The sequence below is a fragment of the Thalia democratica genome, chromosome 4, assembly GCF_965202585.1.
Source record: "Thalia democratica chromosome 4, ktThaDemo2.hap1.1, whole genome shotgun sequence".
Taxonomy (NCBI): Eukaryota; Metazoa; Chordata; class Thaliacea; order Salpida; family Salpidae; genus Thalia; species Thalia democratica.
This window is the reverse complement of record NC_139168.1, coordinates 57,305,568-57,320,962: the sequence shown is the minus strand read 5'-3', so window position 1 is coordinate 57,320,962 and position 15,395 is coordinate 57,305,568. Positions and strand designations below refer to the sequence as shown.

General features: G+C 24.6%; 1 protein-coding gene across 1 annotated transcript; it reads left to right on the top strand.

Annotated features, from left to right (window-relative positions):
- Positions 1-2,748: 2,748 nt before the first annotated feature.
- On the top strand, positions 2,749-14,973 carry LOC145834157 (mRNA export factor-like). The gene is made up of 11 exons (XM_082941520.1): positions 2,749-2,891; positions 5,556-5,671; positions 6,414-6,506; positions 7,614-7,691; positions 7,814-7,909; positions 10,340-10,411; positions 10,770-10,877; positions 11,361-11,470; positions 11,891-11,942; positions 13,873-14,067; positions 14,505-14,973. The coding sequence occupies exons 1-11, from the start codon at positions 2,846-2,848 to the stop codon at positions 14,586-14,588; spliced, it is 1,050 nt and encodes a 349-aa protein (XP_082797646.1). The 5' UTR covers positions 2,749-2,845; the 3' UTR covers positions 14,589-14,973.
- Positions 14,974-15,395: the final 422 nt, after the last annotated feature.

The following is a 15,395-nucleotide window of genomic DNA, read 5'->3' as shown; positions in this document are numbered from 1 at the left end:
AGATACTACAAATCAGTTTTTTAACTTTTGATTCTTATAGTTCACTAAATACTGACTATGTAATTTTAATTACTTCTCTACCTCGAAGATATAGTAAAATTTCAACATTTAAGTAATATCATTTTTCTTAATTTTAGTTTTAGCCTTGGTCGAGTATCTGAAATTAAATGATCTTCTAGTCCTAGTGATATTCAGTATTTAGTGAGCTTTAACAATCAAAACTTAACTATCTAGTATTGTAATGAAGATAATGTATTAAAAGACTTGCGGAATATGCTTAATATTTAATTTATCATTTTGATTATTTTCGCTAGTTTTAGTTTGTTATGTTACTTTTTTAAGTTTTAGCAAATTTACTATCAAATTTTTTCTTAGTATATTGTATTAAGTACTTAATCCATTCTAGAAAAATATTCATTGATTAATGTTATAAACAAAAATATCAAAACTGCATATTTAATATATAAATATTACCTTTATGAACAAAAATAAAAGTACTTTGTTTACAGATAAACACCCCTGGCTGGATTTGAAACCGGATTTCTTGCATACCGTCTAAATTTGACCGTTTAGTCATAGAAGTTTTGAACAGCTAAAAGTTAACACGACCTAGTTTCTACTTGTCAATCAGTTTTTATTTATAAATGCTTTAATAATATTAATTAAAATAAATTAGTTGTCGCATTAACTGTAATAAATATAACAACTTTTTTTTATAATTTTTGTTGTGACTTTTTTTTTAACTTTAAATTTTGCTAGCTAAGTTTTTTTTTTTTTTTTAGCTTATTTAACCGTTTTTTTTGTTTTGAATCTGACTCGATGACCGAGAGGTCTTTTTGTACACACAGTTTCTTAGTCCAACATTTTTTTTGAACATCTTCGTTTTTGTTCAATAAACTTTATTTACAGTAAATATTTATAGGTTTGTTTATTATTATGCGAAGTGGTTTTTTGAAAACTAAATTATTACAGTAATAAATGAAAATCTACTAGAAATCATGAATTTTAAAGTACTTTAATATAGTTATTTGCCTTAACTAAAAAAGAATGCTCAATATACTGGGATGTAAATAGCTTATTTATATATAGCGAATAAAATATGTAATTTGCATAAACATATTGAAGTATTTTAATAGTAACTAACAAAATCAATAAGTTTTCAAAAGAGAAAAGTTATTTACCTTCATTATTGTGCACGGTTCAAAATGCTTTAATAGTTTTTTGTCGTGCTATTTTTACCTAAAATTTTGGTTGTTGTTTGTTTTTTAATTGAAAGTACTTTAAAACTATTTAATACTCAATTTTTGTCATTTAAACACTATAATAAGGTCTTATTTACAACTTTTTTACGATGTTTTCGTGTTTGTTTTAACAATTTTTTTTGTCTATTTTCATTTTATACAGCTCAAATAGCTTTAAATTTAAGTTTTACTTTCATATATAAATATATATTAAACAAAGCTATACTTAAAACGTTGTAATAGTATTTTTGTGTTTTACTTTAAAAATATCTACATTGTCAGTTTTTTAATAAAACTGCACAGTTTACCATGCTTCAACTTTTTTAAGATCTTCATGCTTAATAAGTTACTATTTATTTAATAACTTTTCTTTGCTATGTTACAAAAGTGTTTCTATATATTTAAATAAAAAGTAAATTTATTGTCAGTTTTTTTTTTTAAATTGCTGAAAAAACTATATTTTTACAACTTGTTCTCATTAAGTTATTAAAATAAATTGAGCTGTCGTAATTTAAACTGTCAGGTATTCAATTTTAACTTTAAATTGTCAGAGTTTGAGTTGACAGAATTTGAATCGTCGTTTGACCCAGTTTTCTGAAAAGACAAAAATTATAGTAAAATAATTTTGGAAAAATAGTTTTTTTTGTGACATTTAATACTTTTTTATGATTGACGATTCGTTTATAAATATGCAAATACTAAATTAACTAAATTGTTTAGGACTTTTATTGTTGTATTAAGTATCTGATTGTATTTAAAAGTAGTTTTGCTTGATATCCTTACAATGTCAAGTAATAAACTTTTAAAACCTAATCGTAATTTTTTTATTAACTGTACTTTATATGAGGACGGGTCAAATATACACTAGAACACTTTTACATGAAGGGTCAAATATGCAGGAAGAGTCACTTTTGTACGACAGTAAAAAAAAAACTATATATTATTTTTTTATAAATTACCAATACACTTTACTTTTAAAGTCTAAGGGTTAGTTAGGGGTATCAGTGATAGTAAAAAAAACACCAACAAGAAAAAAAAGTGATCCACAAAGACTAAGGGTTAGGTTAGGGGTAACAGTGAAAGTTAAAAAATTAAAAATTATAAAAAAAAAAAGTTACCGACAAAGAGTAAGGAGCAGAGTTGTAAAAATGATATTGTACACTATGTTAATTGAGCACTGAAGCGTATATACTTTGGCTTTTTAAAGTTAGTAATTTCACGCTCGAGTAAATAAAGCAATGACTTTTACCAGGCTAGGTTAGGGGTAACAGAGAAAGTTAAAAAAATTGTGAATAAAAACAAATTTAACCCTTGCAAAAATACTTTCGTGCAAAAGTGTCCATTATTACATTTTTGACACCTACCCACTATACCTATAATAATTATGCTGCATATATACATTCAATTTTACTAAGAATTTTGTTTACTGTTTGTTGTAGGGGAATTTTTTGTATTAGTTTTTCTTAATAGCTTAAAAACTGTGAATAAGTTAAAAGTTCCCTAGACTAAGAAAAAAATATACAAATAAAAGTTGTAGCCAAGTATTTTAGTTTTTTAAGATAAATAAAGTTAAAAAATAAAATATTTTATATAAAGAAGTAAGAATGTCAGTGTTTGGTAGTCAAAGTACTGTATTTGGATCTCAAAAAAGTAATTTAAATATAATGTTCTTTATATAACATAATAACAAAAATTTACTTTAAATTAAATCAATTGTTTCACATAAATATAATAAATGAAAACTTTAAACTAAAAAATTAAATTTAAATTTATTTTTTTTTAAATGAAAAACTAGATGAAATTGTTTTAAAACTTATCAATCTTTTTTTCTATCATTTTAACTCATACATAATTAATTTGGTTAAAATTTAAGCTCAAAAAATTGGTTTTACATTTTAAAAAGTTAATCATTTTAAAAAGGTTAACTAAATTCATAATCAGTCACTTTGGAGCAGTAAGAAAAATAGGTTAAAAATTTATGATGTCTTTTAAGTTTTGTCAAGTAAAATATTTAACTATAATTAGAATTAGGTGTAGTTTAGTAGTAGTATTTTTGTAAATTAACTTCTTTAGTAACATAAAAAAGTTATAATAATTTTGTTTGAACGCAATTCACCTTAAACAAGACTTTTTTACTTAATTAATTGAAATAATTCTTTACTCTACAATTTTGATTGGTAAAAAACTAAAAGATCTCTACTTCATAGAAGAAGAACAAAATTATATTCTTATATTCTTGAAAATTTGTTCAGCAAGCTAAGCTTTGCTTAAAGAGTTTGTCAGTGCATTAGATAGATAAATAATTTTCAGATAAAGTTATATAAGAGTTATTTATTTAAAGTACTGATGAGGTTTTTCAGTAAAACTTAGTTTGCTGAATAAATTTTTGATAAAATTATAGTAATAAATCTTAATTTTTTGGTTTGGAACTATTGTGATGCTTATAACAAAATTCTTTTTACTTGCATAAACTGATTTTATTCAAGGTAAATCAAGTTAAAATAAGTTGAACTACTAAACTATTTTTTCTAAAATTCATCCTAAAGTTGTTCAATTTTTAAAAATATTATTTAAAACACAACCATCTATTTTTAGCTCTTAGACACTTTTAATCAATTTAGCTAGATAACAATTTATTAGAAATATCTATTCAATAAGTTATTTTGAAGTGTGTAATATTTATTATGGTACTGTAACGTATTTACTTGAGAAAATTCTTTTCATAACTTGATATAAATTATTAAGCATTTATACTTAGAGTTATTTTATAACTGAAAAACAGCAAAATTTGTCACATTTTAACTTACAAACTTCAAAAGTATTTAAAGCAAAACTATCAAGTACAGTTTTGGAAAGAAAATGTCTAGTTCTACGAGTTTTTTATATCACTATGTTTGATTTTATACTCACAAAAAAGTCTATTTCTGCTTGATTACCCTTTTCAGCCAACTATGTTGCACACTTTGCAGTTTTCGTATAACTCTATCAAGTAAGAAATACTTAGATTAGGAAGTACAAGAAAGTAGTTTTTATGGTTAAACTTTGATGAAATTTTTGATATTTATTTGCTGAAGAATAATATGTAGTCTTTTTTCCACTGGGAAAAATTAGACTGGAAAAATATAGGTTTTTTTAATGTAAAATAAGACAGTTATGAAATGTTTAATACAACGTAAAAAACAAACGGGTTAATAACTGTACATTTTATAATATGTCTGCAAATTTTGAGCTGTTTTTATAAAGAATTTTTAGTGTCAGAGTGCTTTTAGTATTGGCCTATACTTTGAAAAATCAAATATAGGCGTTTTTTTAAAGGTTAGTTCAGGCGTTTGTAAAATTTATAATACATTATTTAGAGCTATAAATAACAAACATGTTATGACTGTAAGTTTGAAAACATGTCTGCAAAATTTGAACTTTTTTATAAAATCTATTTTGTAGTAGAGCACTTGTCTATTTTTTTCTGTAAAACAGGTTATATCTCAAAAATAGATTGAAATTGGTAAATTATATGATAATTTTTTTATAGTATATACTCTAAGCTTTAAGGTAAGAGTAAATGTTAATTTTTGTAAAAAAAAATGTTGGACCACTTTGCCCTTAAATTATATAAACAATATTGTCTTTCATTGTTATGTATATCTGTTTGTTTTAATGTTTTAAACCAGGACACTATGGATAATTCCAGCTAGTTTTTTTTTAAGCTCAGGTTGTTTTTGATATTTTTCTTAAATTCAGGCTTTTTTTGATTTTAAATTTTTTGTTTTTTTTTAAGTTTTGTTTATTTGTCCTTTTGTTATTATTTAGTACTTTTAGATATTTAATCTTGATATATAGTCAAGCCAAATGAATAATAGTTTATTGTGCGCAGAAGATTCTTAAGTAAAAACATTTATACAATTTTTTTTTTTAGTTTTTATATGTTTTTATTTGTAACTATGCTAAAGTTAATAGTTTTTATAAATCTATCAAAATACAGGCTATTAAAAATGACTTCAGATAAAAGACATGCTCATTATAATCTTAGACTTGTAACAGATATAATTTATTTGAGAACATTTTCACTAGATTCTCTTTTAAACCTTTTTTAAGGAACTCTAAATTTTGTCTTTCATCAATTATTACTTTTTAACCTAGAAAGGTAAAAAGAAATAATAGATAGCTTAGTTTAAAATAGTTTCCAAACAAAAAAACCCTTACTATTATATGGTAATTGTATTTAAAAAATATATAAATTAGTTGAGTCTGCAATGTTTTGCAGTATAGTATATTACAATAATCATTAGTACTTGTTAAAAAACTATATAATTGTAGATACCTGGAAACATTTAGAAGTTGAAAGTCCTCCAAAAGACTCAGTTAGCAGCTTAGAGTTCAGTCCAGCAAATTCATCTGAAACATTTCTTATAGCTGGGTCTTGGAGTAATGATGTTTGTTAACAATTTATAATTGAATATTTATAGTATTTGATAAGGTTATGTTATAAATGTTTAATTACTAGAAAAAATTAGGGTTGTAGAAGGATTATACCCATTTTTAAAGACCAAGTTTTTTTTTTGAGAATATTAAGAATTGTATTTTTGATTGTTTTCTATGCAACTTTCATTGCAAAGGTAAATATTTAATTTATATGAAAAAAACAGATAATTGATAACTGTTTATGCGCATAAAAACTTCTGTTGTCAAAGCAAATAAAATAAAGTTTATTGACAAAATTTCATAAAAGCTTACAAAAAATTCATATTATGCCAAGAAAATAAATTTTGTTAGTCCATTTTAAAAATACTCTTGCACAAGCTAAGTTATTTTTTTAATTGTTTGTTGTTATTATTAGTTTTAGCTTGCTTTAATTTTTAGTTATCGAGTTTTTATTTTTTTAAGTACATATTTTGTGTATGGAAACAAGGTTGTTGCCTTTCTTTTGTTTAGTGCTATTGCTTCTCAATTTCGTATTTTGATAAGCTAAATTAGTTACGCGTTATATATTTTTTGGTTTGTTATAGGTCTTCAATATAAATACAATTTTTAATTATAGTCTTTGTTTGTATCTTTTAATTCTCATACATAATTTGATACTATAAAGGCATAACACTGAACTATCAAATTATAAATTGGAATTAAAAGATTAAATAATCAAATTAAATTACTCTTCTACTATTTATGTGTTATCAGGTAAGACTATGGAAAATTAATGATAGTGGAGTGTCAATTCCTAAAGCCTCACAAAACTTAGAAGGACCTACATTAGATGTTTGTTGGAGTGATGTTAGTTTATTGTATACTTAAACTTAAACTTTTAATATCTTTTACAAACATTTAGCTTTGCTCTAAACATAATGTAATTTTATTATAAACAGTAATATAACATGTAATGATGTAACAATTTAAGCTTCATGGTTTAAATTTACAAAAACTGAAATCTCATAAATAAATTGAAAAATAATCAATGTTTCTAAATAGTTAATATAAAGGTTTGATCATACCACTTTGATCATCAAACCACAAGCTTTAATTAGACTGAGACCTCCGTTTTTTGAAATTTGTAAGTTAGTTGGAAAAAACCCACAGATGTCAATCTATAAACGTTACAGCTGGTAAGCTGGTAGGGTCATTTTCAATACAATCAAAGGATATTGGGCTGAAAAGGGAGGTCAAGCTTCTATTGGCTCTAACAAAATTTGATCCATAGAAAATTTAACTAAGTGAGAAACATATTTGGAGTCTATAAAAGTATTTGTAAAAAAGCTTTTTAGGTATTTTTTAGCAGTTACTGTAGGCTTTAATTTTAACATTAACTTAAGGGTTTTTTAAGTTATTTTTAAACTTCAAAACACTAAAAATTTTCCACATTTACGCTTAAAATTTTTTTAATATACTAAAAGTAGAATAAAACCAAACCTAGTTTTTAAAGAAGAAACCCAGCTCTAATCAACTAACAAATAAAACTTTTGGTTTAATTTTTTAGTCACTAAAATGGTCTATTGCTGATTGCCAGCGCACTGTGCATAGAAAGCATTGGTAAAAGTTTAGCAGAGCCTAAGCCTTGACTTACACATGCTGTTAGACGAGCAAAAGTTTACAAAAGCTCATGAGTTTAAAAAAACTCATGAGTTTGAGAAAAGCTCAAGTTGCAACTGACTGTTGAGTTTCAATAAAAACAGAACCCAGGTCTCAGTCTACCCATAGCTTTTGGTCTGATGTTTAAAAAGGTATGATCAAACCTTTATGTTCATTTGAGCTTGTCTCAAGAATTTATGTAAGCTTTTACAATAGATTATGTCTTTAATAGTCTATTTATTTTGTGGCACATTTTAAAAAGCTTCAATAGCTTTCAATTTAATCTCATATTTTTATTTTGTAATTATTACACAGGATATTTCAAAAGTTTTTATTGCATCAGTTGACAGAACAGCAAAAATGTGGGACCTTAACACTGACAGCTTAATTCAAGTAGTTTTTCTGTTTTCTAACAGTAATTAAAAAAAAGTCTATAAAATTTCTAAAGTTGTTTAATAGCACTTAAAAAAGTTATTTTTACTTGATCTTTTCGTATTCAACAGAAAAAAATTTAGGTGGCACAGCACGATGCTCCAATTAAGACTTGTCATTGGATCAAAACTTCAAATTACACTTGCCTTATGACGGGTAGTTGGGACAAAACTGTTAAGGTCAGTTAAATTATAGTAAAAACATAATTATTGCAAAATAAAATTAGGTAAAAGCGGCGGAGATACTTTTAAACTAAATAACTATACACCTTATATACATTTTTTTAAAAGATTTTGGATAATTTTTTTTCATTTAATACTTTATTAAAAACTAACAATTGACTTAGTTCCCTGGAGTTCTAAAAAATAATAAGTACTTTAAAAAAGAATAGAAGATAAAGATTTTTTTTGTTAATTTACTAAATATAAGACACAACTATAATAGACTAATAACTTATAGTAACTAGAATATAGAATAATCAGTCTTTTTTATAATCTATTAATTTTTGCAGTGCATACTGTTTTTCAGAACTCTGTGGTATAATTTTTTAACGCTGAATAAAGCAAGTAATGTTTAAATAGTTCTCATTATTGTATATTCCTACAGACTTGTTTTGTTAGAACCTTTATTGTCAAACTATTAGCAAGTAATTTTTGAGTATTAGAATGATAAAAATCGATAACTTTTCTATGTTTCAATACTTGTTATACAAAAATAAATTTGGACTAGAAAATCAAACAAAATGTTTAAAAAATTGTGTTAAGTAGATTTCTTCTTTTTTCTAAAGTACTTCTGAAGTTATGTAAGTTTAATTGTAGCTAGTTTTTATTATTTATCGGTCAAAAAAATACTCAAAATTCTTGATAGTTTTCTTATGGACATAGCTAGCAAAAACTACAAGAAATAACCTAAAATATTATTAATTAGTATTTTACTATTTTCTTAAATATAGTTAAATGATTTTTGAAAAATAAGATAATTTGTCTTGAACTAACTGTTTTGTTTTTATTAAATAAATTTTTTCAAAACTTAAAGTAATATTGTGAATTATATAGCTTTAGATACCATCTGGAAACCTCACTTGATGTTTTCCTAAGCTTAAGCAAAAATAGTAGAGGCTAAAAATATTTTCTAAAGAAACTCTGACTGGGGCATATAACCTTTTTCTGTTTTTGCAAACAATAAATAAAGTTTGTTAACTTTTTTTTTTAATACAGCAGTTTTTAGAAAAAAAAAATCAAATGTTTGAGTTTTCAGAGAAGTCTTAAATTATTTTTTAATTAATACTATACAATATTTAAAAATATTGATTGAAAAAAACAGTTGTAAATAAGTATTTCTGTGTAGTTTAGCAAGCCATTTTTCGAGAAATATTATGAAAATTTTTGACTAATTTTGCACTGAAAATTGAGATAAAATTAATTATACAGAACTTCTAAAATACTTGAAGGGGAAAAAACACAGAAAACATATCTAACTATACACAGTTTTTTCCAATGCTTAATTTGAGTTTTCTAGTCACTAAAAAAGTCGATTTCTGCTTGACCCACCTTTCAGCCTACTCTGTGTTTCTCATTAATTAATAAAGATATCAATCAACTAAACATTTTCGATTATATGTTGAATATTCAAACAAATAAATGATATTGCTCAAATGAAACAAATTGTACAAAGAGAACATTAAAACGAAATAATTTAGCTCACTATTTTCACAGATTTTGTTAAAGTTGAGTGTATCTATTTTTAAAAGTTATATTTAATTAGTTTGAATTTCACATCATTTCTATGATAATTATCTGCTTTAAGGTAGGTTTACCTAGTTAAAACAGAAAAATCATAAAATTGTCACCAAAGTTTACTGATTTTTTTTTCTACCAATGTTTATTGAACAACAAAAAAAGCGCTCAAAAAGTTTAGTCCTAGGACCTGGTGCACGAAAAAACTTTTTGGTTATCGAGTCGCACATTACTCGGATACTTTTAAACGTCTTATCCAGGACGTACAATTCTACTTTATAGTATTTTTAAGAGTTAACTTGTTTAGTAAAATTCTAAAGGTACTAATTAAGATGTAAGTCACAGGCTGGATAGTTTTTTACAGGACGGGTCCGCCCGCATTACATTAAAGACTTTTATGTATAAAGTTAGCTAACTTATGTTTGATATTGTCTTAAAACAATCGTTAAATATATTTTTTTAATATAAAAATACTTAATTTTTTTGTTTTGAAATATTTTAGTCAACCATGTATTTACTAACACTTTTTTACTCGAAATTAAAAAAATTTCGATGTTTTTTATATCAACAAATAAATATTTATATTAAAAGAGAAAATTAATCTAAACGTTTTTTATGAAATATCTATAGTAGATTTTTAATATGTGCATGTATCAACAAGTAACTTAATGTTGGTTTCCACAATAGTATACATAGAAATTGAAAAACTTAATAATTATTTTATAGATACCATTTTGTTATATTAAAACGAAAGTGGTCTTGTTTGAATCTTCTATATTTTATAAACATCTTTAATAACTAGTTGTTTCTAAAATTTGTTGTTTTAAAGATTTGAATTGTGTTTTATCGAAAATAAAAACATCAAATTAATAGTTTTGGGACACTCGCCAGTCTACTCCAATGAAAACATTACAGATGCCTGAACGTGTTTATTCTGCTGACGCGGTAATTGTTTAATTAACTTGAATTAACTGTACGCATTTGCATATTTTTTAAAAGGTTAAACTTATGTTAAGAAGTATTATATAGTTCCATTTAAGAAACAACTTATCTTGCTCAGTTATAATTTAAAAAATGTTTTTTTTTTAATTCAATAGTTTGTATATTCTCATTATTACATTAAGTTAAAATTTAATCAAGAAATTTTATGTTATTTTTAAAAAGTCAGTAAATGATTGTTTAGGTTTTTGGTGGAAACAATGTTCTTTTTTTTAAATTTATAAAATAATTTACACAATCATTACTTAAAAAAACAAAGTTCTTGTTATAATTAAGTTTGAATAAAAGTGAAAAATTATTGCAGAAACATGGTATGGCTGTTATAAGCTGTGCAGATAGAAAAATAGTTTGTTTGAAATTGGAAAATGAACCAGCACAATACAAAACAATTGAATCACCACTACGTTTTCAAGTATAGAGTTGTATTTATTTTTATGAATTTATTTTTAGATCATATTCTTTTATTTTCTTTTTGATAGTATTTTTTAATGAACAAAACTACTGTTCATAACGCGTTGACTAAGTTTATTTTTACACTTATAAATAAAATTACATTTAATCAACCTTTTGGTTTTTGTAACTACAATTTTTCTTAAAATTAAAAACATAATCTTTACTTTGTGTATAAATGCTTAAAATAATAGACATAAACGGTTTTTCTACAATAAAAAAAAAGACAAACTTAAAAAAAAAAAAAATATTAAAACCAGCGACATTTATCTATTTTAAATAAATAAAACAGTTTAGGAATTACATAAACAACACGGCTTAAAACTCACAGAACTTGGTGTTAATCTAACATAGAGAAACGTACTTCAATTTGATATTTAAAAAATTCAAATATTGTTACTAGCTATAAAAAAACATGTTTTATATGATTTTTTATAAACTACAGCACCGTTGTGTAGCGATATTTAAGGACAAGCATCAGCAAAACGGAGAAGGCTTCGCATTGGGTGGTATTGAGGGCAAAGTTGCAATAATAAATCTCAACAGTAAAAATCCGTTAGGAGTTGTTATGTATATTTATTTTTGAAAAATATCTTTTGTGCCCCAAAATTTTTTTTTCTAAGTTCTTTGCAGATGTTATATTAATGAAAATGACTTCACTAAACTAAACAATTGATTTTATTCAACCAAAAAAGTCATCTGAGTTAAGCTAGTTCTTAAGTTGTTTTTAGGTAAGTTAAATTGCTTCTAATTTATAAATTTTTGTGTCTTTGCAATATAGGAAAATTTTCTTGATTCATTCCATCTCAGTTAGTTCTTATACTGATATGATATTGTTCTCGAAAATCCTGTGAGCACTTTACGTATGGTCGATTTTTGCTACAAGTGGGCTATTTTTTTGTTGTAAATATTGTCATCATTAATATTGTTGTTGTAGTTATAAAATAACTAAATAACAAGTTTATTTCATTACAGGCGAGAAAATTTTACATTTAAAGCCCACAGAAATGAAGCAGACGTTTTTGCAGTAAGTTTTGCAAAATAATTTCGACTTAAAGTTTATTTTTTGTAAATTTTTCAACTAACAAGAGTAAGAATATTTTCTTTAATTTAAATTTTCTTTAATTTAAATTTTGATTAGTAGTTATTTCGACTATCTTGAGCCAAGCTGAGATATCTTTAACTCCATCATTCCACGAACACTATAATCAATTAAATATCGTGGTTAGCCCTAATAAAATATGTTTTTTATTGTGTTGAAACTAGGTTTTTAGATTATTCCAATGTCTAAAGCTGCTATAAGCAACAACCAGTGAATCTTAAGGTAGTGAATATCTTATATCCAGTTAACTTAGAAGCTTGAAGTAAATTTTAAATGAAAATTTAGTACTTGTTCAAAAGTTTTATTGAAATTTATTGCAGATTTTTAAAATTTTTTAATAATTTTAAATTAGTTGAAATATAAAATAGGTTTATTTTAAACGGTTACATAACAATTCAAATTCTGACAATTTAAATTCTTTAAAAAAATATTTATGAAACCATATCTCAAAAAATAATATATATTTGAAAGAAAAAAAAAGGTTGTAGATCTAATTAATAGAATTATGACAGCGAAAAATAAAATGAGAAAAATAAGTACTAAATGAGATTGGTGAAAGTTACTAAAAATTACTATATTTTTAAACAAATTTTAGCTATATCTCAAAAAAAAAGTTTAAAGTTTTCGAAAAAAAAGGTCTGTTTGTTTTAATTAGGGAAACCGGTCTAATGTGCACGAAGACACTTTTGCACGGAGGGTCATTTTTACACAAGAGTAAAAAAATCAATAAAACTAAAAAGAATAAAAACAAATTGTACAGTAATCTTCCTTTATTGTACCAAAATATCTTTCTGTGTGTTAACGAATCAACACACAGAAACATATGTTGGTACAATAAAGGAAGATTACTGTACAATTTGGTTTTATTTATATTCCAGTAACGTTACTTCACTACAATTTTACATTCTTACTTAGTAATTTATTTTAAGTTTTAAAGATTCAAGTTAAGTATTAATAACTTCATTATCAGATGTTGTTGGTATGTAAGAAGTTGTTGAAGTACAACGAAGTAGTCTTAATAATTTCTAATTTAAAAATTTTGTTTGACAGTTCAAAAATCTATTCAAATAACCAAAATTTTAACTTTTGCAAAAAAATATATTATTTTATCACGTAAGAATTGTTTTATAAGTGTGTAATAAAATAATGTATGTATTTTATTAACAATTACAAAGGCATGTAATAAAAATAAGAACTTGTTTGCGTATATAAACATTCATTTAAGATAAGTAAACAAGTTATTGTAAAAAACAATTCAGTATCAAAGAATGGAGTAACATTATCTGACTTATATGTAAAACGGACATTTGTATATCACAACCAGGTCAGTATGTAAGTCGGTCAGTTTGTATGGCGGAGTTATATTAACTCACACTTGTATCCGGCACAGCTATAAAGCCACTTAGTTTAAAAGTTTTTAGTTTAGGTTTCAGTTTCATTATCAGTAATAATATAATGATAATTTTATTATTTAAGTTTCTCAAATCATGCTGGCAAGCCAACCGTGCTTTGTAAATTTTTTGTCTTGATTGTTTACTAAATAAGTAAAAATTTATATGTTAAGAACAACTATTTATTTGCTTGTTGAGGACGGTTTGAAATTACTTTAAGCAAAAATATTACATTTTGTAGCTTGTTTTAGTTTTCATTTTGCTCTTTTTTTTAGTTATTGGTATCAAAGATGTAAACCATTAAGTTTTTTATCCGTTATTTAGTTAGATAGCAAATGCGCACAGAAACAGACGGCATTATTTACCCCTTAAACTTGACAACAACAGAAACAGCAACTGAAGCTTACAAATTCACTTAAATTTTTTTATACATAAAAAACGCTATATAAAAAAAATGCTTTCAGGTGAATCAAATTGCTTTCAACCCACAACACGGTACGCTTGCTACTGTTGGATCAGACGGAAAGTATCATTTTTGGGACAAGAACGCGAGACAGAAACTCAAGCATGGCGATCAGCACGACCTACCAGTGTCTGCTTGTGCTATTAATAGCAAAGGAAACTTGTTTGCATACTCTGAAAGCTACGACTGGTGTCAAGTAAGTTATAATTTACACTAGCACAATAATGAGTTATTTTGTTTTATTTTACAACTTATAAGAAATTACAAAAATTTGAAAGTTTTTAAACCCTGAGTAATAAGATCGAATATAGCTGTTTGCAATGACTTGATATTTTGTTTTATATAAAGTCTTAATGTGCATTTTGTTTTTTTAAACTAAGATTTTTTATGAATCATTTAAGCAGTAGTTAACGTGAATAATTAGTATCTAAATTTTTTTTTTTCAGCGGTTTAATACTTTTTTCTACTGTTATTAGTTATTCACTTTTAGATTAAGCTTAAAACTATTTGTTTGGCAATAATGCACTTTTAATTTTTACTAATTTTTGAATAATTTTACCATGATAATAGATACAGTTTCACTTTGCCAAGTTGTTGCATAAAATAATTAAAGATAATTATATCATAATTCAGGGTCATGAATTTTACAATCCTGAAATGAAAAATAAAATATATGTTCGCGATGTTTCTGTTGAAATGAAAGCAAAACAACGATGAAAAGTATGTGTAATTTTGGCAATAAAATTACTAATTCAAAGTTGGTAAAGATGTGTAACACTTTGTTTGTTTTAGACCAACGGGTTTAAGAAGGGATTCATATTTCAATTTGTAAAATTGTTGATAGTTTTTAGATAGATGCTTTTTTACAATAATTTCGTTAGTCTTTTTTTTATTCTAAGTATTTTTTGAATGTTGCTGCTACTGCTTAACATATTAATTGATAATATCTTTATAAACTATCTATTTAAGTAGACAGTGTGTTTTCTTAAAAAAATATGAATTGTCGTTTTTTATTAAAAAACTGAATTATTATATGAGTTTGTTAGTGTTTGCTTTAAAGCTATAAGATGTTCAATTTACTATGTAAAAATTTTGTTCTTGTAATTAAATAAAAAGAGTAAACTTATTTTGTCTTAAAATTATTTGATCATAGTAACTGATTTTTGGCTCTAGAATATTAAAAAGAGTAATAAAAAATTATTTTAGGGTATACTATTTATTTCCATTATATTCATTTGTACCCAAGGGGTTGAAATAAACTATTGTCGAAAAACTCGTGCTTAAGTTATTGTTGTTACCGATTATTATATTCCATTAATTTCTTTAAGCGTTAGCCCACAAGTTATAAATATTTATTTTATTGTTAATAATCATTCTTATCTACAAATCTAAATTTTAACTTTTTATAGGAAAATTAAATCAGTTTTAGTTTTTTACATACAAGTTAGCAATAAAGTATTACTATTGATAGTAAAACATTTATATTAACTAGAAATTATTATATAGAGTATATAAATATATTGA

Excerpts from the sequence above, each read along its gene's own strand:
- LOC145834157 (XM_082941520.1), top strand. The coding sequence starts at position 2,846 with ATGTCAGTGTTTGGTAGTCAAAGTACTGTATTTGGATCTCAAAAAA. Across the intron at positions 11,943-13,872 it reads ATGAAGCAGACGTTTTTGCA|GTGAATCAAATTGCTTTCAA; the intron begins GTAAGTTTTGCA and ends AAATGCTTTCAG. Across the intron at positions 14,068-14,504 it reads AAAGCTACGACTGGTGTCAA|GGTCATGAATTTTACAATCC; the intron begins GTAAGTTATAAT and ends ATCATAATTCAG.